Source organism: Lonchura striata, chromosome 23 (assembly GCF_050655825.1).
Source record: "Lonchura striata isolate lonStrDom1 chromosome 23, ASM5065582v1, whole genome shotgun sequence".
NCBI lineage: Eukaryota > Metazoa > Chordata > Aves > Passeriformes > Estrildidae > Lonchura > Lonchura striata.
Genome location: NC_140725.1, coordinates 6,606,608 through 6,633,947, shown reverse-complemented (window position 1 = coordinate 6,633,947; position 27,340 = coordinate 6,606,608). Strand labels below are relative to the sequence as shown.

General features: G+C 50.8%; 1 protein-coding gene across 6 annotated transcripts in view; it reads left to right on the top strand.

Moving 5' to 3' along the window:
* SCMH1 (Scm polycomb group protein homolog 1) overlaps window positions 1-27,340 on the top strand; it is a 60,728-nt gene that overhangs the window by 16,799 nt on the left and 16,589 nt on the right. For 5 of the 6 annotated variants that reach the window (XM_085559871.1, XM_085559869.1, XM_085559872.1 and 2 more), the window contains 9 exons: window positions 2,180-2,264; window positions 4,882-4,950; window positions 9,095-9,165; window positions 10,395-10,629; window positions 13,040-13,128; window positions 13,680-13,923; window positions 24,599-24,831; window positions 25,389-25,515; window positions 26,528-26,728. In XM_085559871.1, coding sequence (XP_085415997.1) covers window positions 2,240-2,264; window positions 4,882-4,950; window positions 9,095-9,165; window positions 10,395-10,629; window positions 13,040-13,128; window positions 13,680-13,923; window positions 24,599-24,831; window positions 25,389-25,515; window positions 26,528-26,728 — 1,294 coding nt within the window. In that variant the 5' untranslated portion in view covers window positions 2,180-2,239. The remainder of the gene's footprint in view (window positions 1-2,179; window positions 2,265-4,881; window positions 4,951-9,094; window positions 9,166-10,394; window positions 10,630-13,039; window positions 13,129-13,679; window positions 13,924-24,598; window positions 24,832-25,388; window positions 25,516-26,527; window positions 26,729-27,340) is intronic. The other variant, XM_021554880.4, reaches the window with a different exon arrangement.

Genomic DNA, 27,340 nt, shown 5'->3' with positions numbered 1-27,340 from the left:
AAAGTGGGACTCTCTTTGTAGCTTAAGTCTCTTACTTTGAGGAAGAGTCACCGTTTGTTTATTTATTTATTTAAATTGGACATTTACAACATCTGATTCTCTTCCATGACATGAGCTCTTGCTGAGAGCCTGCTGCAGTGTTGGCTGAGGGATGCCAGCAGTTCTGTGCTTTATCAATATCACAGAATTATACAATCTTTAAGGTTGGAAAATACCTCCAGGATCATCAAGACTGAACACCACCATGTCCACTACACCAGAGCATTAGTGCCACATCCAGTCATTTATTTGTTGTGTGCTCTTTATGAGTTCAGGCTGCTACATTTCTTCAGTCCACCACCACCTCCCTGGGCTGCCCATTCCCATGCTTGACAACCCTTTCCATTAAGAGATTCTTCCTGATGTCCAACCTGAATTTCTTCTGGCACATCTTGAGGCCCTTTCCTCTTGAACATCCCTTGTTCCCTCAAAGAAGAGACTGACCCCCACCTGCCCCATCCTCAGGGGGTTGTGGAGGGTGAGAAGGTCCCCCTGAGCCTCATTAGGGTTATTGGGCCATAACTTTTCACAAACCCTGTCTGAGCAGCTCAAACACAGTCACAATTCTGTTTTCTTCCAATACTTCTGAAGGGAGGGGGTCACCCATCCCTGCCAGCAGGGCTCTGAGGTGCTCAGGCTGAAGCAGCTTTTCAGAAGCCCTCAGAGGGGCACAGGAACTCCTGTGCCAAACACATGAGATTTATGTGTGTGGGTACTTGAGAAATTTCATCCCACAGACAGCAGAGGGGCAGAGCCCGAGGTGGCGAAGGCTTGTCTGGTGCCTTTATATATAAACACCTTTCAGCCTGGGTTTTTATGTCTAGGGGACTTTTCCTGCCAGGACTGCTGGTCTTTAATAAAAATGACTGAAGAAAATTATGAAAAGCAGCTTTAGAAGTTGTAAATAACCTTTCACATGTAGGTTACCTTCTGCTATTGAAAGGGAAATGAACCTTACTCCTTTCACAAGTGTGTACAGACACACACACTATTTAGGAGTGAGGCAATAAGTGACTACTGTGCACCTTTTGATTTAGATTTAAAAAAAAAACAGGATTTTTTTTCCTTTAATATTCCTTCAGTGTTTTTCTTCTCAGAGTATTGCTCACTGTTGCATGTAAAGAGGCTGTAGTTTGTGGAGCTGTTACAGAAAATTAAACTCTATTTCTCTTACATTTAGAAAAAGCCTGGTTTTCAAAACCCCAAATTCTTGCCAAGTTGGATCTGTAAATAACTCTTTAAGCAGCTACTCAGTGCTGCGTCCTGAGACAGCTTCCTCCTTCTGACTGCCCCACTGTGAACAAAATGGAATTATATTGATACAATTAATCTTTCATTAGTTAGTGGAGTGTCAAAACAGGCTATTCGTGGCTTTCCCAAGGGCTTGGTTGTGGCTCAGCCATTCATTTGGATGTTTTCTGGCAGGGCTTTTTGGGTGTGGCAGGGCCTGCCCTGTGAGAGTGGTTGTGCTGGAGTGCTGGGTCCCTGTACATGTGCTTCCTGTACACCACACATCCCCCAAGACCTCTGAATTTTCAGGAATATTTCTTTGTACCAACAATGCAAATGCCTTTGCTTGTTGAGCACAGTCCAGCCAGTTTTCCTCCAACCAGGAAAAAAATAATTAAAAAAAAGCAACACAACTTGGACACTTGTGGCAATACTAACAGCAAAAGTATTTCCTGGGTCATTGTCCAATTTCTCATCCTTATTCCCCAGAACTGCTGCGAGCAATTTGAATTGTAAGTGGCAAGCTGGGGATTGCTGTGCTGCTTTGCCAGAGTTAATGTTATGTTTCCATGTGTTTTCTTTCATAAATTCCAGCTCTGCCTCCCTTTGTTAGTGAGTGGGAGCAGCCCCTCCTTCCACACACACGCTCTGGACCCAACTGTAGGGTTAGCACAGAGACAGGCATGTGCTCCTTGTGCTTTTTTATGCTGCTCCTGCTGCCATGAATTTAGTCTTGTCCACAAATTGGAGAAAGTCTTGTAGTTTCAGGGGCTGAAATGAGCTGTGTGTGTTCTGTCCTACCCCAGGTGACAGAGCATGGTTTTCCCCCCACTGTGTGATGAGTTAATGCTGCAGATGACTGTGTGCTCCAGAATGGGGAATTTTCTCATCTTTATTTCTTCTGTCCTAGACATCTTCAGTTCTGTAAGAGCAGCCCAGTCCCAGGATAAGGACAGCAGCAGGTGGTAGAATGCGGAAACCAGGTCCTCAGAAAGGTGAGCAGTGATGCTTGGCACAGCCAAGGGCCCTGCAGTGAGCTGGTGTGGCCTGGAGTGCCTCAGTGGGCTGGGAGCTGGGGGGATGTGGTTGGAAGCCCAAAACAGAGTTGTGTGTGTCTCAATCAATGTGCAGAGAGCAGTTCATCAGTCCACCCCTGTGACAGGAAGAGGAGAGTCCTTTTTTGGGCCATCCCTGCAGCTCGTGGGGCACAGTGTCAGCAGCGAGGGTGCCCTGCAGAACCCAGGGCACCATCTGGCAGAGCTCCCAGCATGAGGCAAACTGCCTGTGCTGGCACAGCCTCCCCCCTCTAATGAGGCATGAAACCAGAAACCAGCCTACCTTGTGGAGAGGAAATCTGTCAGGAGGTTACCCTGCCATGAGTCCCTTGGCCCCTCACGCAGCACGTGCTTCCTGGGTCCTGCATCCCCAACAAAAAGGGTGAAGCCAAGCAGGCTGCCTGCAGCTGAGCTGCTCTGGCTTCTTGTGCTTAACAAAAATATTGATTTCCTTTAGTGCTGTGCCATGCTTGTGCGTCTGACTGGAGTGATCTCATCAGGGAGGAGGGGGGAAGGGAGAAGCAAGAGGATGGAGCATCCTCCACAGCTCTTTGTTCACATCTGCTCCACACTCCCAAGGTTTATTGCAGGAGATTTCTATGCTCGATTTCTCTCCTCCCTTTATTTTTTTTAAATGTCTCCTTTGCCTCTGTCGTGGTTCATCTTACAGCGGCATTATCCTCTTCCTAACACTGCTTGTCCTTTAATGAAGTGAAAATAAATGAAGGAAAGCAGGGAATGGGGAGACCCTGCTGTGAGGCAGCTGGAGGGCTTGGCAATAAAGGAGGCTGGTTGATTAGTCAGCAGCGTGGCCGAGGCCGGGCTGGCTGCATTCAGCCTCACTCACAGCTTGTTCTCTGTGCTCCTGGAGCCTCCAGCCAGCCTGCCTCTGTGACCTGGGCTCACAATGCCAGGCTGTAGGCTGCAGAGGCAACACCTGCACCGTGCACATGTGGGTTTCTGTCCTACTTACCTGCTTTTTTAATAATGCATTGAACCTGCACTGTTTCTTTATTTGTCTGCAGAAATTCTTGTTTCACTCTCTTTCTGCTGCTTTTGTATCCTGCTTAATGAGGATTTTTGCATGTTAAAGGTTAAGAACAAAATGTACCTTGACCTGCAGAGTGTGGTGAGGAGCTCCTTTGAGTGCATGGATGCTGTTAGAGCTGTTCTGCACCACTGAGGGGAGCCTTACCCACCCAGGGGGCTCTTTTGCTTCTGACTTACATACTTTATGTCTTTATTCTTGCTTTCTTAGGGACATGGCACAATACTGTGCCTCGTGGTAATGCATTTATTAGGAAGGGTGTCCTTCAATCCTTTTCATTCATTTATGTCTCTCCAAGGAGCCTCTTTGTCTGGCCCGTGTCTAGCGACGCTGTGGCCACACTCCATATGTCCCTGGTGTTCATTTAAGGGATGATGATCTGGCATCCCTCTATTGGGCTGGAGGCTGTTGGAGGCAGGGTGGGCATCCCCCACATCCTGCTCTATCACTTTCCAGAGCAATAAAACCTACATGCTGTCCTGTCCACTGTGCTGAAAAGAACATATCAAGAAGAGAAGATTGTAAAAATAATTGTCCCAAAGCAGCTCCAGACACATCAAGACATCGCAGACCACCTTAGAAGCTGCTCTTAGCCTGCCTCTTCCAGTTATTTCTCAGGAGATTTCAAAACCTTTCCTTTCACAAGGAACTGTTTTTCATGGGGGTGAGGTACATTTCATAGGGCACTACCAAGCTGCTGTCTATAATAGCCCTAAAAATGGTCTGTAAAATAAAAGAGCTGGAGTGCAGCAGCACTCCCAGGGTGCCCAGCCTGGCAGCAGCAGGTTGAGGAGCTGGCTCAGGGTGAAGTCTGCCATGGCACAGGGTTGGAGGCCAGGACTAGCATTCCCCACTTCTTGCTCTACCACTTTTCAGAGCTGTCTTGAGAACTTCAATTTTTTTGAAGAGCTGTGAGACCCAGAGCTGTGATGAGCAAGCACAGCTCAGGAGAGCTGCTCTGCAGAGCTGATGCTGTTTTGCTGTGCTCTCTTCTGAGCTGCAAGGGACACAAGGAAACCTGGTGTTGTGTGTGGAGAGGGCACTTGTGCAGATTTTTAGAGAAGTCCTCTCCCTGTCATTACAAAGGGTTGAGGTTGCTTCTGTGGAATAACCTGGAGTAGATACACAAGGAGCCATTCTGCACCAAAGATTCACATGAGCCATTTTTAGTGGCTGTTATGTTTGTTCCTCTCAAGCCCTTCTTCTCATAGCTAAAATGATGAAGCTCCAGCAGTTTGCTGTTCTTTGTTATTGCTTGTCACTGAAGAACAGTGGCTGGTGGGAACTAAACAGGGACTGAGGGGCAGATTAAATAGCTCCTGTCAGGTACCTGCACGAGCTGTGGAGAGCAAGGGAGCACACCCCAGAGACAGAGGCAAATCATCCACGTTACTGGGGTCATGGCAGGGAGGGCACTGCTCCCTCTGAAGTGCCTGGAACGCAGATAGTGTAGAAGGGTGCATTATCTGGCTCCTGTGCCTGACACAAATGCTCTGTTTCTTGTCTCAGCCATAGACTGGAAAGATGGTAAAAAGCACAAGTACAGCCGCCCGTCAGAGTCTCCCTCCCAGTACCAAGGTAAGACAGCTCCCTTCTTCCTCCCTGCTTTTTTTTTGTCCTCCCTTCTCCCTTCTGTGATTTCTAAAGATTTTTTTTTTTTGACAAGGGCATGGTGCAGCAGTGGATATTGCTGATCACCTGCAAGAAAATGAGCAGCTCATCACTGCCGAAAACTTGGGAACATCTTTGTAGGGTTTGGGCCTGGAGAAGGGAGAGGTCTGGGGAGACCATAGAGCTCCTTCCCGTGCCTCAGGGGTCTCCAGGAGAGCTGAAGAGGGACTTTGGACAAGGGTCTTAAGTGACAGGAACAATGGGAATGGCATCATACTGTCAGAGAGCAGGATTAGATGGGTTATTGAGAAGAAATTCTTGTTAGGCTGGGATGACCCTGGCACAGGGTGCCCAGAGAAACTGTGGCTGTCCCATCCCTAGAAGTGTCCAAGGCCAGGTTAGATAGGGTTTGAAGCAACCTGGGACAGTGGAAGGTGGAGAGGAATGGGCTTTAAGGTCCCTTCCACCCCAAACCATTCTGTAATTCTGCACAGTGAGGGGGTAATTCTGCAGCATCTTTCTGGCACAGAGCACCCTGTAATCCAGGCTAGAAGAATTTAGGGTCAAAGCTGCATTGGGAAACCTCTGAGGAGAGCAGGACAGAGCAGACAGCACCCTGGTGTCTGAGAGCTGTTAGTTTTTACTCACACATTTTAGTGAGCAGGACAGAGCAGTGGGGCTCATGTTACTGATGGAGCACATGCAGCTGGGTTGATGGCTGAGCAAAGTGCCTGGGGTGGGGTGGGGTGGGACAGGCAGGAGCTGTGCCTGTGGGAGAGCTGACCCCTCGGGAGGGCATGCTCAGACACCAGGGCCAGCCCTGTCACCAGAGATCTGCCAGCCCAGACGATGCTCTGCTCATTTTCATACCGAGCTGCCTCAAGCTGTGCTGCTTTCATGTGCTGCCTTGGTGCTCCTTAGCAGCCACACATATGGGCTGCAGACTCTAATGGGATGCCTTGATCTGGGTAGGGCACATTCTCTTTCACAGATGTGACCTGAAACACACATGTATTGTTTCAGTTGGATTGATGACCCCTCGGGAGCCAAAATGCTAATGGAGCCCAAACCAGACTTCAGTTCAAGATATAAACAGAAACTCCATCTTCATTTAAATTCTGGGCAAAAGATAAATGTTAAATGCAACACGAAGAGAATCAAAACATGACGGTGCAGAGCTGCACTGTTCACAACTACTGCAGTTTGACCCCTTGGGTTTGTGGAGTGTTCTGTTTGGAGTAAATATTTTTGGAGGTTAAGACATCAGAGCCCAAATCTGACTCTCTGCCTGGAAGAGAGCTCTGCCTTTGGCATGAGCACACGACAAGGATCTTTCCCAAGGCAAGCACAAGTGACAGACAGTCACCCCAGTGGCATTTCCACAGCCAAGTCACAGGGAGTCCCATGGATTCCCAATCCTTGGCTTTTGTTTGGCTCACAGATGGAGTTGCAAAAACAGGGTGTTTCTCATTTAAGTGTCTTTCTCTCGTTTCTTCCTGTGAAGAAGATCCAATGTGCTGCAGAGAGGCAGAAAGGGACTTAGGATAAGGTCCTGAAGTGCAGGATTTCCTCTCATGCTAAGGGTGTGGTGGCAGCTTCCAACTGCAGTCTGCAGTTTTATCTTGGTTTGAGGGTAATCTTGAAGAAGAAGTGCAGGTTGTACCTGTGCTTGCCCTGCCACCTGTGTGTAAGGGGATGGCTGGTAGTGAACACTGCTGTATCAGCTCTGTCTTTTCTTAGAAGTCTTTCTGCAGCTCCTGCTTTTCTTTGCAAAATAAATCTCCAGAATCATTAGTCATAGGAATAAGAGAATCACCAAATATCCTGAGCTGGAAGGGACCCCAAAGATCAGTCAGTCCAGCCCCAGGCCCTGCCCAGACTCCTCAGCAATCTCACCCTGTGCATCCCTGCAGTGCTGTCCAAACACTCCTGGAGCTCTGGCAGCCTCGGGGCCGTGCCCATTCCCTGGGCAGCCTGGGCAGTGCCAGCACCTCTGGGGGAAGAACCTTTCCCTGAGCTCCAGCCTGCCCTGCCCTGGCCCAGCTTCATGTTGTTCCCTCAGGTCCTAGAGAAGCTGCAGTTCTAGTGCTGTGTGTGTCTTCATACAGTGGTTGAATCCCAGCAGGCTTTAGAATTAATCTCAAATAAGTTCCATGTCCAAACACTATTTTTAGAGGCCTGCAGCTGTGTCAGAAATTCTCTGCTCCCACTGGGGCTGTGCAGCATGGATCTCAGCAGTGGGGTGAGCTGCTGCAGGGAGCAGGATGGCCTGGCTTGGTGTGGAGGGAGTGAAAAGTGGAAAGATTAAAACCATGACAACTTTTAATAGTGGTGGATTGAAACCAGCTGAAGGGAGTTTGTGTTTTTTTTAAATAAAATCGTCAGGCACAGCTTATCCTGTTCAGGCTGCTGGCTCAGGGCCGGGGCTAAGGCTGACACATCCCAGTACTGTCACCTGGGATCCTCTGTACTCTGGGGACAACAGCCTCTAAGGGCCACCCCAGTCTGGGATGAGCCCAGATCAGCCACCAGCGTTAAGGGGTGGGATGCATAAAGCATTTCCAGGCCAGGAGTGCCCAGTTTTGCTTTGCCTGGGTGTTTACTCCACATTATTCATACAAAGAGTTTCATTGACAGAACCAAGTATAAAATCCTATCTTCAATTAAAGCAAAAGAATTTGGGTTTTGTGAGAGCATCATTGCAGTAACTCACTGAATTTCTTCATTCACCCAGTGTGAGACTGTGGCTGAAAGGAAAATATGTGTCAGTGGATGGAGCTGAGTATTCTGGGGCATGGAGAGTGCTGTCAGTCTGGAAACAGCAATATACAGCCTGTGTGGCAATGAAACTGTATTTTTTCTGTTCATTTTCCCCATTTTAAACAGTGTACTAGTCATCTGCATGTGAGGTGGTGAGAAAGCAGCATTCCTTGTACTTAATTTGAAACTTGTAGATTATGAAGGCTCCTCTGTGCACGAGGCAGCACTGAAGCAATGTGTGCTGACCTTACTGCCCCAATTTTCAGAGGTGTGGTGTGTGCTGCAGTAGCTAAAATGGCTCTTAATGTAGCTTTTGTTTTGAAAATAGGCTGATTAAGAACTTGCCTGACTCGGGGAAGCAGTGGCTGACTTTAATTGTGCTGCCACCAATGCTCTTGAAATGCCTTGAAAACAGTGGTCTCCGGGGAGCTGTTTGGATGAATACAAGCGAATGTCATGCTGGAAGGTTCCTCTCCCAGCTGCTCAGTTTAAATGGCAAAAGTCATGCTTTGCTCAGATCACAGGAGCTTTTAATTCCTCATTTAATAATAGGTTTCACTGGGTGGCATTCCTGCTGTACATGAGGAAGGTGCAGGAAGGATGAAATGCACTTCCCCTGGCAGCAGCACTCAGTGGAAGGGGGCTTGAGGTGTGTGAGGTACTGAGCTCAGGAAATCCCTGTTTGGAGGATCCCTGCTCCCATCCTGCCCATCCTGTAGACTTCGTAGCACTTCAGGAAGTTAATTTTCTGACCTGTCCACTTACTGCTGGGGTTGGGCTGATCCCTGGCCCATGAGGTTGGGCTGTGTCTGTGCTGGACCAGGGGGACCATCCAGTCACCATAAAGCAGATTCCTCTTCTAAATCCATGATTTATAATCATGGGATCACAAAATGGTTTGGGTTGGAAATGACCTTAAAGATAATCTCATTCCAGCCCCCAAGCTGTGCTGCTTGTAGCCCACGGTGACTGTTTGCAGTCCCCAGACTGAGTGATGTGTTTAATGAATGGTTTTTAAGGGACAGTTGTCTGGAGGACTCAGCAGATTCCCATCTGTGCTGGGTGTTTTCCATTAAGTTGTAGGTTGTTATCCTGACTCCGTGCAGCCCCTTCTCAGCAGCACCGAGGCAGGAGGATGCCGAAGGCAGCGCTGTGCTTTGTTCTGCCTGTCACTTGCAGTTGTAAATCTTCTGTGCTCACAAACATCAGAGGTTCTTGGTGAAAACATGTTGCCTGTGAGCACCTCCTCTGTGAGAAGTGCAGAACTGCTGGCTTAGGAGTCTGGCCAGTCCTTTTGCTGAGAATTTTGCTCATCCGTTCCTATTTGAATCATTTTGTTTTTAATTCTCAGGTCACTTCACCTGGGAGAAGTACCTGAAAGAGACATGTGCCATCCCAGCTCCTGCCCATTGTTTCAAGCAGGTAAGAGGGTGAAAACAAGAAAGGTCAAGGGCTGTGATCCACTGGGGGCCCAGAGTTCTGTGCCTGGGATAGACCCCTGGTTTGGCAAGGAAGATACTTAAGGATATTGGAGACTTAACAGAAATCCAAGTGCTGAAGCAAAGATTAAAAACATTTAGAGTAGCACAGATTTTCCTCTCAGATGTGCATGTTGGGAGCACAAGTGTGCTTTTAACTGTATCAAGCACGGGCCCTTGGAGAAAGTGTCCCAAATAGGCTGGGATCCAGCTTTTGGTGGATCCTGCTCAATCAGGAGATTTTCAGCAGAATTCACCCAGTTGTTGTGACAGAATAGCAGCCCCTGGGCAGCAGGTATTGAGCCCAGAGGTGGTTGTGCTGAGTACAGGGGTGCAGGAGTGAATCAATGTGGGACACCTGGGTCTGGGCAGATGGGAGCATCAGTGTCTGTGTGGGTCTGGGGTTGGCTGTGTGAGTCTTCCCAGGAGAGGTTTAATCCCCTATACTGGGCACTGGTGGGGCCTCAGATCCTGGGATCAGTTTTGGGCCCCTAACAACAAGGGGGTTGGAGCATGTCCAGAGAAGGGGAAGGGGCTGGAACCCCTGGAGTGGCTGAGGGAGCTTGGAAAGGGGCTCAGCCTGGAGAAAAGGAAGCTTGGGGGGACCTTGTGGTTCTGCACAAGTTCCTGACAAAAGGATGGAGTCAGGTGGGGTCAGGCTCTGCTCCCAGGGAACAGGGACAGGATAAGAGGAAACAGCTTCAACTTGTGCCAGGGGAGGGTCAGGTTGTATATCAGGAAAATTTCTTCACTGAAAGGGTGATCAGGCCAAGCAAATGTGTGTCCAGGGCACTGGTGGAGTCCCCACCCCTGGAAGTGTTCAAAAAACATGTAGTTGTGGTGCTTAGGGCTAATGGGTTAGTGTTGGGCTTAGCAGTACTGTAGGAACAGCTGAAGCTGATGATCTTAGAGGCGTTTTGCAGCATAATGATTCTGTGATTCCAAGAGAACAGGCTTTAATTGCCTAGATGATGCAGGATGGAAGGATGGGGGTCTGTTACAGACGTGCCAGGGCTTGCTGAGTTCTCTGTGGTGCCTCTGTGCTGTGCTGGAGGGGCTGTCAGCCTTCAGCAGACTCCATTTCAGTACTCCTAGTGCCGAAAGCTTCGTGCCTGAGCTGGTGCACGTATTGGCAATCCTGGCTCTGACTGGCCCCTGTTCCACTCTTTTCAGTCCTACACTCCACCTGCAAACGAGTTCAAGATCAGTATGAAGCTGGAGGCCCAGGACCCCCGGAACACCACGTCCACGTGCATCGCCACCGTGGTGGGGCTGACGGGCGCCCGCCTGCGCCTGCGCCTCGACGGCAGCGACAACAAGAACGACTTCTGGAGGCTGGTGGACTCTGCTGAGATCCAGCCCATTGGGAACTGTGAGAAGAATGGAGGGATGCTGCAGCCTCCACTGGGTGAGCTGGAGTTCAGCTGTCCAGCGAGGGTCAAATTGATGGTGGGGAAAGCTTGGGGGTTTTTATAGATCTGCGCTTGGGACAGAGGCCCACGGCCTGCCTCTGCCTGCTCTGGGATACACACAAGGTCAGTAAAGCACACCACGTTATTTCCACATAGCACATGGACAGGGAGATCCTTTAGAGTGTAGACAAAAGAGGTCTCTGCACCAAGGTGAGCTGCTTGCCCCGGTTGCAACTCAAGCTCTGGGATTGTTGTCCAGAGCAGCTGTGGCTGCCCCATCCCTGGAAGTGTCCAAGGCCAGGTTGGATGGGGCTTGGAGCCACCTGGGATAGTGGAAGGTGTCCTGGCCCATGGCAGAAGGATTAAACTGGTTGATCTTTAGGGTCCCTTCCAACCCAACCTGCCGTGTGATTCTAGAATTCAATACCAGGTTACCTGGACAGGAAACATAATGTCTGAAAAGGGTCACAGTCACTAAAGTCCTGTCTCATGTGAAGGCACACTTGCAATTGTTCATACTTATATTTATTTAATTTTGCTTGGCTACAACATTATAAATAGCCTGGACAGTCTAAGACTTCTTCCAGTCTTCCATTAAACACACAACACGTTCCTTTTTCTTTGACCCTAGCTCAGTGAAAGCTGATTTGCTGATTCTTTCCTGCAAAATTAACCTGCTTTTACATTCTGCTGCCCAACAATTTTAGTGTCTTCATAAATCTTTCTCTCGATTAGCATATCCCCAAATAATATTTTAAAAGCCAGGCTGAGCAGGACTTGGAACAACCTGGTCTAGTTGCAGATGTCTGCCCATGTCAGGGGGTGGGTGAAATGAGCTTTAAGGTCCCTTCCAACCCAAGCCATTCCGTGGCTCTGCTGCCCATCTCTCGCAGAGCCCGTCCCGGGGCGGTGCCGGTGGGTCCCTCGGTCCCTCCGGCCGGCAGAGGGCAGGAAGCGCCGGGAAGACAGCCCCGGGAGTGCTGCCCGTGTGCCCGGCTCTGCTCGGGGTCACCTCCTGAGCCTTGTGCAGAGGAGAGGGCATGGTGACGTGGGATATTAGGAAAAAATTCTTCCCTGTGAGGCCCTGGCACATTGGGATCCCCTGTCCATAGCCGGGGAGTGGAACTGGATGATTTTGCACCCAGCATGAAGACAGGTAACTGAGCTAGTGCTGCAGTTGTCCTTCCTGCCTGCAGAGTTCAAGGGCCTAGAAAACCCAGTGAGGGTTTTCTCTTTCCTGTGGTATTTTCCATGTGCACACATCTGCTGCTGCTCTTTCTTTACACAGATAATTCCAGGGACAGCAGCCAGGGAACGGCTGGAGCTGGGCCAGGGCAGGGCAGGCTGGAGCTCAGGGAAAGGTTCTTCCCCCAGAGGTGCTGGCACTGCCCAGGCTGCCCAGGGAATGGGCACGGCCCCGAGGCTGCCAGAGCCCCAGGGATGCCCAGGGTGGGGCTGGTGGGGGGTCTGGGCAGGGCAGGGGCTGGGCTGGCTCATCCTGTGAGTCCCCTCCAGCCCAAGATATTCTGTGATTCACATCAATTGTTTTCTTTGCTGCTGTGAGAGCTGAGCTCTCCCATCCCCTGTGGCTGTGACTACTTGGGTTGGTTTCCAAGCTGATCTGACAGAGCTCAGGGCTGACAGGGTGAACTGTGCTGAGCACTGCAACCTTGGCAAAGTTTTGCCATGTTCTTGGTGCGGGTCGGGTGCCAGGATTACCTTCAAAACCCCTCAAACCACAGACCAAATACAGCTGAGCAGCAGAAATTGCCTGTGAAGGAAGATGCACATTTAGCAAAGATATTCTGTAAAATCCAGAGCCTGCTGTTGGTTGTATAGTCATAGTCAGTGCCACATACTTCAGAGCATGTGAAATTGCTTTTTGCCTCCCATAAGCCCCCTCTTGCTATTTCTCCACTTTTTTCACAGCAGGTGTGGAGCCAAAACCTGAAATCCTTCCCTATAATGTTTTCTAGCCAAGTCACAGCCTCTATTTCTTCAGATTAGCTTCCTGCAGCTCACACTAGAGGTGGAAGAGGCCACCCAGAAGCTGTGATTCCCTGTTGAGGAAGAAATTCCATAGCCTGAGTGTGCACTTGCTGATTCATGTCTCCCCTGCAGCAGGATCACTGGAGCTGGCAGCACTGATGCTGCACAAAGTGCTCTGTCTGGATGGTCAATGGGATTGTTGTGATAAGTGAATATTGCAGTCAGCCAGCTGTTTCTTTTCAATAACACAAATGCTTTGCATTCAGAATATCTGGATAAAGTCCCACCTGACTCTAGCATGGGAGGAGGGTGGTATGGGATCACAGCTGTGAGAGTTCCCATCAGAGCAGGCATGTGCTGCTGGATCCATCAACCCCCACAGTCTGAAAGTCTCCATCTCCACTTCCCTCCCCTCAGGCTTCCGGCTGAATGCCTCCTCCTGGCCCATGTTCCTTCTGAAGACTCTGAATGGAGCAGAGATGGCTCCTGTCCGGATTTTTCACAAGGTATTTCACTGTTTGTGCAGATCCTTCTGGCAATGGCCCCTTCGCTGCAGAGCCCCAGACTCAGAGCTGGTGTCTCATGAGAGATATGCTGGTCCCGTAGGAGGTGACATTGCACAGCTCTGCCTTGGGGCTGCTCTAGGACAGACCTGTGTCCTGTCCAGCTCTGCCATAGCAATGTCAGGATGTAGCCAGAGCTCTGCCAAGGGAGTGCCTTGGGCTTCAGGGCTCGGGCTTGAGGCAGGAGCTGGTTTTTCACTGGAGCTGCAGGTGGTGCTCAAAGTGGGAATGCAAGGTGGGAACATCAGCACCTCTCTGGACTGTCCCACTCCCTGGGCTCAGTCCAGCAGCAAGTAGTGAACTTTGCTGCCTCTTGATTAAAGGGCAGTGGCTGTGTAGCCTGGCCAGTGTGTGCACAACTATTGGGGCTCAAATCCAGCTCACTAACTCCCTTCAGCTGCTTGTGAGGGGGAGTTTGCTGGCAAGGGCGCAGCCCTGGTGTGGGGAAGCACTGCCATATCCCCTTTGAGCATATATTCCCCTTCTTCTTGTAGGAACCACCATCTCCTTCCCAAAACTTCTTCAAGACAGGTATGAAGCTGGAGGCAGTGGACAGGAAGAACCCTCACTTCATCTGCCCGGCCACCATTGGGGAGGTGAGAGGTTCTGAGGTCCTCATAACATTTGATGGCTGGAGAGGTGCCTTCGATTACTGGTGCCGATATGATTCCCGGGACATCTTTCCCGTAGGCTGGTGTTCGCTGACTGGAGATAATCTGCAGCCCCCTGGTACAAAAGGTAAGGCCCACGTTGTTTTTTAGCTGTCTTGCTCCTCCACTCAGCTCTCAAAGAGCAGCCAAGCAGGCAGAGACTGGCAGCAAGGACACCTGGGTGCCCTGTCTGGTTTTTGTGCTGCTTCATGTGTGGTGAAGGTACAGGTGGTCAGACCTATAGCACTGAAACAGCCTGGCACCAAGTGCTGAGGAGTGGCTGTCCATAAAGATGGGCAGGATGGTGGCTCTGGGGAGGGATGGTGCTGTACAACGTTGCTGAGGTTTGCTCCTCTCCAGGAATTTCCTTGAAGTTTTTCCTGCGCCTTTGAACCACATTTTCCTGGGCAGTTTTTCTCAGGGGGCCTGGAATAATGAGAACTGTGAAGCTGCAGGACTGCGCCTCTTTGTACTTTGGACAGTTTTCTTGGTCTGCCTTTGCTGTGAACGTGGACAAAGCAGATGTGGAGCAGGTTGTACCTGCCTTGTTCCTAGGGCTGGGATTGTTGGGTAGGAGCAGTGCTGGGGAACTTGCTGCCTTGCAAAGGCCTGAACAATGGCTGGTTTGATTCTCAAGACATGTCTCAAGCTTTCTCACATCACAGTTGTGTTTGTGCTTGTCCCCAAGCACATCCCTCTGGCATTTGCTGGCTGGCAAGCCCTGCACATGGCTTGTCAATGAAATGAGGGGCAGGAGAACAACCTCTCTGCCAGAGCTGAGGGATTGCTTAAGAAAAACATTTCTCTGACAAGACTGTTCCTCTTGGAAGTCCTGGGTTAGCTCAGGCTGCCCTGTCAGGCTGGTGCTGCCCTGTGTCCCTGGCATGGGCCAGGTCTGAGCTCGGGGCTGCAGGGCTGGTCTTGGTGGATTGCCTGAGGTGATCTCTCATGACCTGTGTGCAAGCCAAGCTGCGAGCTCCCCTTGGCTGAAGATGATTGCTCTTTATCTTGGATTTCTACATTTTGCCTTGATGTTCCCAGCCTCTCTCTCTCCTCTTGCTGGTTGTTTGTGTCCCTCCTGCTGCTGCCCTGCAGGCTGTGCAGAGCACTGGGGCCCTCTCAAGCAGTGGCTGACTCCTCCGGTGGTGCCCTGGAGTCAGGGGCTCTCACCAGGCATCTCCAGGGTGCCTCTCAGGTACTGCACAAGTGGCTCGAGACATGTTTGTGTTTGGTGGGAGCTCTCCTGGCAGTAGCCTGGGGTGGAAGGTTTCAGGAGCACAGTGGAAGCTGCCTTCTCAGGAGAAGTGGGAGCCTGTCTGACTCTGAGCCCCAGCACAGGCAGCTCTGTTCCTCCCCAGCCTCCTCTTGCCAGGGGCTGAAGCTGTGAGTGAGCAGAGCCCAGTGAGTTATCCAGAAAGAAGATCCCATTGTGCCGTCCAGGGAAGCTTGTGCTTCTCCCTTGGCAGGTGGCTCTGGTGGCTTCTCCCTTTCCCATGGGCTCCACGTGCAGTCACTCTGTACTTCCTGCTCATGTACAAAAATAGTGACCCCTGAGAAGTCACATCTCCCCACTCACAGGCAGAGGCAGCCCTACTCTCTGGCAGATTTCTGCTCTCTTTGTCCTTTTTTTTCAGCTCCTGGGACAAGAGCAGGGGTTGGCAGGGGTTGCATGAGCCATGAAAAAATGACAGGGAGTTGAGATCAGCTTTGTCTTTGTGCTTTTACTTCTCCCTCTGTGACTGTCTGCTCCCTCTCCTGACCAAGAATTTCTGACTTGCACTTTGTGGGATTAAACCAAAAGAACAGAGTATTGGGAACTTTCTCTAATGAGATTCCTTCTGTGTTTCCTCAGCCCTGCTGTGGTGGAGGGTTGAGCACAGTCCTCCCAGACCTGAGAGTGCTGCTCTTGGCAGGGTGGGAGGACGCATCACCACAGAGGAATTGCCCTTTCCTTGAGCTGCAGTAAACATTCTCCATGTGCCAGCCTGCAGGACCATGTGGTGGAGTTAGACAGTTTCCCTTTCCTGGTGGGAATTCCTCTTAAAGAGAACTGGAGAGACATGCAGACAGTCAAATGCTGCTGTGGTAAACTGGTCTGTGCTCATATGCTGGACTGACTGTGTGAGGCCTTTGTGGAAGTTGGGGAATCCTGTGAAGAGTTAACTCCATGGAGAATGAGTAATCCTGTGGCTTCCTGGGGCTGAGCAAAAAGAGGCCTGGTGGAATTAGCTCATGTTCAAGGGAAGCAGAACTTCAAAGAGGGCAAGCATGTTTATTTAATGATGGTAACTCCAATCAGCTCTAATCTGTCTCTGCTGCTGGCTGCCAGCAGAGTTGGAGGAGTGCAGGGCTTCTCCCAGGCATGGTCTTTCTCCATCTCCAGGGCCTCCCACTCCCAGCAGTGTTTGCTTAGCTGGAGTGGCTGGGCAGGGAGCTGGTGGAGCAGCCAGCCACTCCATGGAGCTTTCATTAGGCCACGTGTGTGTTAAAGAAGGAAAGGAAGGTCAGACAGCAAGGAGGAGCAGCCTGCATGCCTGCTTGGTAATTCCACTGCTGCGTGCTGGCTGTGCAGCAGCTGCTGGGAGACCTCTGCAGCCAGTGGCTGTGGGCTCCTGGGCATCTCCTGGTGCTCCTGTCTGCATGCTGCACACCTTGGAGCTGGGGTTCCAAACCAGCACAGCACATGGGGGACTCGTTGCTCTGGGAGTGCCTGTGGTGGGTCCTGGTCCTCTCTCCACGTTGGCCACGGGGATGGATGTTGGCTCTGCTGGGTCACAGAGCAAGGTGGAATGTTGAGGAGTTCATCCTGTGCACCCGCAGCTTCTCCACCTGGAGTTCATCCTGTGCACCCAACAGCTTCTTCACCCCAACCTGGCAGCTGTTGGGGGAGTCAGGTCCTAGTGGCTGTCCCAAAGGAGGGGGAGCTCTGTGTGTGTGCAGCAAACTTCCCTCAGCATCCCACCACACCAGTGGCGTGCTCCCAGGAATGTCCATTGGCCAGGAATCCCTACTCCACTCCTCATACGTGGTGTACAGCACCTTACATGTCTTTTCATGCCTCTTATACATGTACTTTTTCACCTTTAAATACGTATCTGGGCTTTAGGAATATAAAGTGAAGTGGACTTTCTGTTTAGTTGAGTGCTGGCTGGGGGCCTGGAGCTCTGCTCAGAGGGTGTAGAGTCAGAGAGCATCCTGGGCTGGAAGGGATCCACAAGGATCATCAGTTCCAACTCCTGCCCCAGCAGCACAGGACAACCACAATCAAAGCAGCCTGTGACAGGACCTTGCCCACACACATGCAGACACCAGTGTCCCTTAAGTCTGCTCCTGTGTTTCATGTGTTACTGCTGGAGGGCAGGGAAATGCTGTCACCCTGAACACAGGGAAGCAGGGACACATCTGCCCAGGGACACAGGTAAAGCCCTCAATGTCTGTATCTCAGAACGTGCCTGTGCTGTTCCTCCATTTGGGCTGTGCCCTGGCTGGTGCCAGGTTGCTCTGGAGTTCCTGATGGGTTTGCTATCCCCTCTTGCACCCTTCTGGATGCTCTGTGACAGAGAGAGGAGTGATGACTCTGCTGTGGGAGAGAGGCAGTGGTGAAAGCGTTAAGGTTGGGCGGGCAGAGCTGGAAGCTGCTCCAGCTCTGGAATCTGGAGGACTGGAATTGCTGCCTTGGCAGCAGCCCAGCTGGCAGAGAGCCCCAAGCCCAGGCAGGGCAGAGCTAACACAGAGCTCGTCCTCTGCCAGTGTGCCAGGGCTGGTGGGAGCTGGGTGAGGGCACTGGGGACGCTGCTCAGTGCCTGCAAGGTCTGGGTGTGCTCCCAGCCCCTGCTCCCTCTGCCCAGGCTTGGCTGCTGCTTCCTCTGCTTGCAGAGCAAGCAAATGTGGATAGTTTAGGTAGTTACCATGGGGATAGGCTAAAGGGGAGCTCCATCCCCCCTGGGCTCACAGCTCTGTGTGTACCCTGGAACCAGAGCTGCCTGGCTTGGCTGCTGCAGTGACTCCAGGGGGTTACAAGATGCTGACCCTGGACAGAAAGTTCATGAAGTTCTTTGTTTCTCACCACCATTGCTGCCATGTGATTTGTTGTTTAACTGCTTTGTCTCCTCAAAGGAAGATGATCAGCTGCTAGGTTTCCTGCCCAGGGGCAAAGGTAATGTGTATTTTATTATTTTATTTTGGATATTGCCTGGCTTCTCTTCCTTCTTCAGGGTGAGAACATAGTGGTGGGAAGAGGAGCCTGATCAGGAATAGCTGGCAGGGTAGCAGCTCAGGTGAGCTCCCATGCATTCCTGCTTGGAGGAGATGGGAAAATATTAATTACTCTCTTCAGGACTGAGCTGGGCTTTGGAGCTCAGACATTAAGCTGGGTGACATTGCTTTGCACTGGCATGGCTGGTTTGGGGACTGCACAGGTAGAGCTTACACACCAACAGCAGGAGGAAGGAGGGGGCACAGAGGAGTTCAGGCTTTATCCATGAGTGTAACACACAAGCAGCCCTGGAACCCGGGTGGTGCTGCCTCTGAGGCTGCTGCTGGAGGATCCCAAGAAAAATCTCTTGAGCGATTTGGAGTGCACAGCCAAGGCTCTTAGCAGTGACCCTGGCTCAGCTTGGATGTGTGTCCTGGAATACACCTGGGGTTTGGAGGTTGGCTTGGGTAAGGGAGCCCAGTGCTGCAAGAGGCTGTGGGGTGCTGACAGTGCCTGCAGCTCAGCAAGCACCAAGTCTGTGGCTCAGTGGGAACCATGGCATGTCAGAGACCTGAGGTTACTGAGTGGTGGCTTGAGGCTGGCAGGAGCCTCTGAGAAGCAGAATTGACCTGGGAAAAGCAATTTCCTCTGGTCTCCAGCCTGTCCTTACTCTCTGTCAAGACCTTCCTCTCAACTTGACTTTTCCTTATGTTTTATTTTGAAATATTTAATATCCCAGAGAATCTGGATTTTGCTTAGGGTATTTCCTTCCCTTTTCCACCATGCTTCCTGGCCCAAAACAGAGTTTCAGCATCTCAGGGTGTTACTGAGTCTTGGCAGGAGGTTTCAGCAGGATTGTGCTGTTGGAACTTCCCTCTCTTTGGCTGAACAGCACTGCGGTCATCACTTTGTTTCTGCAGGATCTCTGACCAGTAACAACACTCCTGTTCACTGGGACATGGTGCAGGGTGTGCCTGTGCAGGCTGGAAGCACTTTCAGGATGGAATTGGGCAACCTCAAGGAAGAAGAGTGTTCCAGCACTGTTATTTATAGGGGTCTAAAAGTGCCTGACTGAGCTGCTGATTGCAGGCAGGGCTGGTGGCTCTGCCCAACCATCCTCTGCTGTGAGGTTTGGAAGCAGAGTTAAGTCAGCCTAAAGTGTACCCAGGGTGACAGTTTGTGTAGGACAACCACAGGGAGAGCAGAATTTCCCATCAGGATGAAAGGGTCTAAACACAGTTTTACAAAACACTTCAAGGATTTCACACTGCACACCTTGTTTCTGCTTGTCACTGTATTCCAGCCTTGGTGACAGAAGCTTGGTCACCCTTTAAATTCCAGGATTTAGAGTCTTGTTCTTAATCCCTGTCTTTGCAATGAGCCTATGTCTTCCACCTGTGCTCCAGCCCTTTGTCCTGTGTTGTGTCTGCCATGTCTGCTGAGAGCTCAGGACAATCCAAGTCTGGAGCCTTCCCAGGACCTGTATTTCTGTCCCAGTCGTGCTCATGGTGGCCACTGATGAAGGTCTCTGCTTTGGGAAGAATCACAGGGCTTTGAAGCTTTCACATTTTACTCTGGGACAGGCAATGAGCTCTGGTTCCTGTCCAACTCCAACCTTCAAGATGCTGAGGATTGAAATGCCTCATGCAGGGAAGGAGTCAGCCAGATCTCAACAAGATTTCTGCTCTCTGGGAAATTTGCTTATCTTAAATGGGTCTGTTTAAGCCACCTCTTTGAGTGCTGCTTCTGCCTGGGAAGTGCTGAAGATGCACAAGGAGCAGTGAGCACTGAAGGACACTGGAGGGGTGCACTGCAGGACATCTGTCAGAAGGGCTTTGGAGTGGGCATGAGTGGTGTGCTCAGAAATCTCCCCCTGCACTTCAGGACATTGCAGAGATCTCCAGGCAGAAGCACATGAACTACAGCTGCATCTGAGACTACGGAGCCCTTGGCACAGGAAATGGGAGTTTGGGATTTGTGCTCCTGCAATTCTCGGTAAATTAACCTTGTAAATAGGAGAGAAAGGCAGGAAACCTTTCTGCAACTTCAAACTTCTCTGCTCCATATTTTTCTATATGTTTTGACTTTGTAATTCTTGTCCCAAGGACATAATTTTGTCTCCTTCAAGCTGTGACAAGTCTCAGATAAGCTGATGGGTGACAAATGCTGTTTCCTAGCACTGACTAACCCTCAGAGTGTGGATGGTAACTGTGCAGCAAGAGTTTGAGTCTCAGTGTGGTGGGCAGCTGCAGGTGCTGTGTGTCAGCTGACAGGATATTTTGCCATTAGGAAGTAGAGCCTGAAATCAGGAATTCTCTGTCAAGTCTGTTTCTGCAGAAAGCTCAAAACTCTTGTTTAAACTAATCCTTCATTGATGAATAACATCATCGGTGGTGCCCAACTTCTCTTTGGCTCTGAGCTCAGCCATATTTGAGCTGCATCTTCAGGGTGATGTTTCTCACTGTGCCAAATGGATCCAATCCCAGGCAGCCCAGCAAGGAGCCAGACTCCTCCTCCTCCTCTTCCATGTCTGCCATTGTCTTGTATGCCTGTGTGACCCAAAACAAGACAGTTCAGCCAGCAGAAAATTTCCTATTATTAGTTTTCTGTCCTCTTAATGAGCTGAAAGAACCATGAGTTCAGATTCGGGTCAGAAGGGATCTCAGGGTTGCATGGCTCAACTCCTCCAAAGCAAGGCCAGCTTTGGATGATTAGATTGCTCAGAGCTCAGGTGAGCAAAAAGCTGTGACACAGAGATGCTGCTTTACTGAGGAACAGAAAACTGTTGATTTTTTAAGAGAGGCCCCACTTGATTTTCTGAAAACATGGCTCCTCTTAGTGGTTTGTGTAAGGAAAAAGAAAGGATGTCTCTGGTAGCTGCTCACTGTTGGGCTGGCTCTGTCACCAGCTAAACCACAGAATATCCTGAGTTGGAAGAGACCCACAAGGATCATCCAGCCCAGCCCCTGCCCTGCCCAGACCCCCACCAGCCCCACCCTGGGCATCCCTGGGGCTCTGGCAGCCTCGGGGCCGTGCCCATTCCCTGGGCAGCCTGGGCAGTGCCAGCACCTCTGGGGGAAGAACCTTTCCCTGAGCTCCAGCCTGCCCTGCCCTGGCCCAGCTCCAGCCGTGCCCTGGTGCTGTCCCTGGCCCAGGGCAGGGATGGGAGCTGCCCCTCGGGAGGAGCTGCAGGTCCCTGAGCTCTGCCCTCGGTGTGCCCTGCTCCAGCTGCACACACCAAGAGCCCTCAGCTGCTCCTTGTGTGCTTCTGGCCATTCAGCATCTTTGGACACTCTTTGATAGCTTTAGATCCTTACTAATTAAGATGTAATAATAATAAGAATAAGATGCAGTAAATTGAAGCTTTTGGCAGTTAAAGGAGACTTGTGCAGTGCTTGGAGCTGTGAGATAATCCTGTTTGCTGGGCACAGCTGCTTCCACCTCTGGAGCTCTGTGGGTGCTGGGGTGGGTGCAGGCAGGGCTGAGTGCTGGGCACTGCTCCCTGCATAGCAATCCCGTGTTTCTGGACAACTTCTGCATGACAGCAGGGCCCGAAATCCTGCAGGAAAATAACAGGCACCTGAAAAGAAACTACAGGCTCCTTTAGGAAGCATCCAGTCACTGGAAGTGGTGCCTTGGGGATGAGGCAGAGCATGCCCAGCTGTGTTTTGGGGGCTACACCATTGATGTGCAGGTACAGCTGGTGGGAGGACTCTGCTCTGGAGCTCTTGGTGTCTCCTCACACAGCTCAGTGTATCTGGTAGGGCAAGAGAAATGTATTAGTACAGGCTGGTGTTTGCTCAGATTCTGGTTCAAATCCAACAAAAAGCCAGGCAAGCCTGCTGGATCGTGGGAGGATAAAACCTCATTTCATTAAATCACTGCGGGTCAGAAAAATGTCTGTGCATTGCATCAGTCTGATGGAATCAGCCCCAGGGAAAACATCAGTGTCTGCCCAGGGCTGTGCTCAGGGCTGTGCTCAGCAGCACTGCTGGACACACAGCACCAATCTAGGTCACAGCCTGTGTCTCTCTGGCCTGAGCTGGCTGCACATTTAGATGTAATTTCGCCGGTTTTGGTGAGCAGCCTCCCTTGCTGTGGCAGCTCCTCCATCCCTGCAGGAGCTGTGGCTGTAGCAAGGACCAGGGATGTGCTGCCAGGGGCACAGGCACAGTGGGAACTCCTCTGGGTGGCTGAATGACATGATGTGTCCCATCATGGGATCTGCATGCACCCAGTTATGGGATTTTATTGCCCGAATCCCTAAACCAATTCTTCGAGCCTGGCAAAGTACTATTACATGTACTGTCTTTACAGCTGAAGTGGGCAACAGATTTTTCTTGCATTTATTCACCAAAAGATGAAATCACTTATTAACATAAGATTACATAGTGAAAGTTTGCACCAGGACTTCATCTGACAGCAGCCTTTTCCTGGCACTGAGTTCCCAGCCTGACAGCAAAGGGTGCAGTCCAGCTGCTCTGCCTACTGCATGCCAACTTCCCAAATGCACCATTTCTCTGGGTTTGTTACTAGCAAAACTGAGAACGTGGGTTTGCCTCACAGCTTATTTGTAGAATTCTCAATTTTTTTCTCCACATTAGAGAAACTTCATTGTGGCACAGCTTGGTTTAGACACTGAGCGTTGTGCAGATCTCAAATGAAATGCTCCCTGCCCTGGCTTCCACATCCCTTTGATATTTAACAGTTTCTTTTAGAATCATGGAATCATGGATTGGTGTAGGCTGGACTGGACCATAAATCCCATCCTATTCCACCCCTGCCATGGCAGGGACCCCTCCCACTGTCCCAGGTGCTCCAAGCCCCATCCAGCCTGGCCAGGGATCCAGGGGCAGCCACAGTTGCTCTGGGCACCCTGTTCCATTTGATCTGTGTTCATCCTTTTTCTGTCAACTTGTGGGAGTCTAATAAATAATTTGATACAAACATTCCTCACTGAGATCAGTCATTGCACACCTGAAGCCAGAGGCCCCACGATTCCATGATCAGCACCTGCCTTACCTGTGCCATTCCTCCCTGCAGCTCAGTGCCAGATGTCACCTGGAGCAGGTGACACTTCTGGAGTACCATCAGCTGTAAGAAGCACCTGAACTATCACATTCATTTTCTTAACAGCAAAATAGCCTTGCTTTAACACTAACAGCTCAGACAAAAGTAGCAAAACCCTGTTTCTGCCATATTGCCTGTGTCTGCCTGACACAAAAAAGTCTTTATTCAGGAAGTCAGATAGATCCTGAAGACTGTGTGCTTCTTCCCAGCTACTGATACAGATTGCTAATGCACAAAAGCAAGGGAATAAAATTAAAACTAAACATACCCACATGGCAAGCAGAATGGAGCTGGATCCTGCATGCACTGTATGATTTGGGTTGGAAGGGACCTTAAAACTCATCTCGTTCCAACCCCCTGCCATGGCAGGGACACCTTCCACTATCCCAGGGTGCTCCAAGCCCCATCCAGCCTGGCCTTGGACACTTCCAGGGATCCAGAGGCAGCCACAACTTCGTTGTGCTATGGGAATAAATCCTTGCTCACAGTAACTGCTCCCAAAACCTCATTACAGAAACCTTAAAAATCTCTGTATATGCCTGCAGTTGTGCCATCTTGGTATCAATCTTTTATTGTCTCTGTTTCCCTAGCTAAGACTTTTTTCCTTAACTACAAAGCCCCTGATTTCAAAAGTGTTTGCCTGTGTTTTTTCCTAATTCCTTGCCCCGATGTTGAGGTTTCCAGATGTAAGAAACAAGACATCCTAAAGATCAGTCTGCAGTTTTCAAAATGCAGCAGAATTTTGTTTTGTTTCTTTTTAGCAGAAATTTAAAACAGAAGGAAATACAGGTCTGCTAGGCTGGGCCAGCATATCTCTGACCTTTAGCAGGTTTGGGGAAAATTACTGAATAAATTCAGGGGATGTGTGGGCAAGTATAGCAGAAACCTGTTTTTGTGGTGGAAAGGGCAAGAAGATGAGAAGGAACACACCTGCCTCTGGTAGTATGTGGAAGAGCAGGGCAGCTGTTCCAGCAGAGATGAGCTGTTGCTCAGGGCCAGGAGCAGTAATCCTTGCAGGCAGCAAGGATGGAGCTGGTCCCTTCCACTGCAGTTTGCTGGAAATTAGGGACAGAACAGATGTCAGCCTTGAGAGAGGGGATTTCCAGTGTTTGCAGCACTGGCTCTGTGGCTGTCAGACAGGCCTTGGCTGATCCCTCCCTAGGAATGCTCTCAGAGCCTTTTCCGTGGCCACTGGCAGGTCACCACTCACAGAAGGAAGAGCTGTAGGTGCCAGTTATTTTCAGGAAGGAAGGTATGGCTGCAAGCATGATCCTTCTGGAGTTCAGCCTATCCAAGTTAAGCCCCAGTGTCCCCAACTCGAGTTCTGAGCTGGGGATCCATGTGTTTGGTTTTTACTCTGGCATGGAGAGCAGCCCCCCAGCCGGGGGTCTGGGAGTTCTCCAGGATTTTCCATGTGACACAGTATAAAGATGGAGGCTGCTCTTGTTTTGATTCTCACCTGATTTAATTACATTTGCTTTTTCTCTTTTTATTTCAGTTGTGATTCCAAAGAGCCCTTTACCTGCCTCCGAAGTAAACTCGGAGAAACCTAGCATGCACAGTAGCACAAAGACTGTTTTGGGGCATCAACAAGGGCAAAGGCGTCGCAAAACAGGGAAGAAGCGTGGTCGAACGACCAAAGCGCTAATCCACCACCCCATGCCTACACCCTCCAAGTCAGTGGAGCCTTTGAAATTCCCCAGAAAGAGAGGCCCCAAGCCTGGCAGTAAGGTAAAAGCTGATGCTGATGCAGGCGGGTGAACAGCAGGTGCTGCAGGTCCTGCCACGGGTTGGTGCATGCGTGTGTTTGTGCACGTTTGTCTCAGCCTCTGGCTGTGTGACTGCAGCAAGTAGGAGACCAGAGGGGTATGTGGGCTGGGAGTATCCTCAGAGCCCAGCCCCAGAGCTGTAGAGAATGTCTGTGTCCCAGAGATCATTTCCATCAAGAGTCCGTGTCTTTGGAAGTGCATTGGCTGTGGAGTAGCATGGCAGATGCTGGGAGCATGACAGGATGGCCAAAGGGTAGAATAAGCTCTCCTGTCTTTTGTGTGTGGCTAGTCTGAGTCAAACAGAGGTGGCAGATCCCAGGCTTGTTATTCTTCAGGGTTGTGGTTTGTAAAATAAACAGGTATTGATTACTAGGTTCTTGAGACACCCCGTCATCACCATCAGAAATGTGACATGTTCCACAGTGCCTTGTCTGTTGGATGCAGAGGAGAGAGTGTAGTGATCATGGGTGGTAAAGGAGAGCAGGGATAAAAGGAGAAATATCTCCTCTTTTTCTGCAGAGGAAACCTAGGACATTGCTGAACCCAGCACCCACCTCTCCAACAACCAGTACCCCAGAGCCAGACACAAGCACTGTGCCCCAGGACGCTGCTACAATCCCCAGCTCTGCCATGCAGGCTCCCACAGGTAAGGAGGGTCTTGGACCACATTCTTGACAGGATTGCACAGTTAGGAACTGCAGCAGGCAGGCAGCAACACCCTGAGAGAATCCCATTCCTTCCTAAGTCTATAAGCCAGCAGTCCTTACCACTCCAGAAAGGCTGGCCTGAGAGAGGCATGTGAGTCCAGAGCAGCTGTTCATTTATCTTTTTGTTGGAAATAATGAAGTAGGAAGGTTGCAAGCCCACCTGTTGAGTGCAAGGACCCCTTTCCCTTGCATGCTGGTGACTCCACAGCTCTCCAGATGCATTTGTGGTCCGTTGTGCCCCGGGGCAGTCAGGTGTGCAGCACCTCTTGTGAGCCCTGAGCTTGAGCTCTCCCACACCATGCAGGGCACAGCTGCTGGAACTGCACAAGGGCAGAGGAGGTGCTGAAGGACTGTGATCTGCCCAACTCCAGCCAGGATGTCAAGGCACACAGGGACAGGAGGGAATAGGGGAGGAGGAGCAGCAGCAGTGAAGAGTGTATGCACTGCTACAGCTGAGGATGAATCTGGCCAGGAAAGTCTAATGCAAGTCTGCTTCTGACATGTTGAGTCAAGCACTGGATATGGGCTGAGCCCTCTGTTCCCCCAGAATGTAATTGGCCAGTTTTCAGAGGAACCTAAAGAAGCCAGTTTCCCTAAAAAGGAAACACTGTGGGAACCCCTAGAAAGTGGGGGCTGCATTCTTTCTTCCCCTCTGAACATCACAGCCACCTTACCTGGCTGGCATGGAAACCACTTTACAGGCTGACTGCAGGGCAGAGCGTGGGAGAAACAGCAGCAATTTGGAAGGTGAGGATGAGGCAGGAAGATTGGAGGCGATTCCCCTCTAGAAGTGGCTCCACTGTGAGGATGCAGTCAGGCAGTCGTGGTGGATTCTACTTTGTGAGTGATTGGACAGTCTTAAAATCTCAGCATCTCTCAGGTTGGATTTTAGGCATCTGTTTCTTGCTTTCTTGAGTGGGTTAACAGCAAACACGTTTCTCATCTTGGCAGTTTGCATTTACTTGAACAAGAACGGCAGCACTGGGCCCCACCTAGACAAGAAGAAAGTTCAGCAGCTGCCAGACCATTTTGGACCAGCTCGAGCTTCTGTTGTCCTGCAGCAAGCAGTACAGGCCTGCATTGATTGTGCTTATCATCAGAAAACAGTCTTCTCCTTCTTAAAACAAGGCCACGGGGGAGAGGTCATCTCAGGTGAGAACGGGCCCGCAGCACTTTGCCTCCAGAGAGGCATTCAAGAATTCTCTCATTGGAAGATGTCTGTCCTGAAGCTCACTGCAGCCACAGGCCAGGGGCAGACAGAAGAGTTCTGTCTTCTCTTCCTTGCCACACATGTGTGTCAGTGAAGCAGCAGCTGGCAGCTGACTCAGAGCGGAGCAGTTCCCATGGCCCGCGGGCACAGCTGCTGGAGCAGGCAGTGCTCAGTCCTGGCATCAGCCTGGGCAGCAATCCTGCCCCAGCCCTGGGAAGAGCCACAGCAGGGGGGATTCCACAGCTCCTCGCGGAAAGACAAGAAACACCCCGTGTTTTATCTCTCCTTTAAGCCCGTGCCTAGCTGGATCTGTGAGCGCAGGGCCCTGCTGGAATCTTTTCCGTTGCCTCGGACGCGGCTCCCGGGCGCTGCCGCCCCGGCCCCGTGCTGGGTGCAGCAGGCTGGTCCTGGCCTGCCCCGGCAGCGGGAGGCAGTGGCTTTGTTGGCTCTCGACAGCCCAGCGATGCTGAGATCCAGGAGCTGGCTGTGCGGCCCTGGGCGTAGCCTCCCGCCTTGGCGGGGGGTTCACGTGTTGGGCTCTGTTTGTTTCTGTC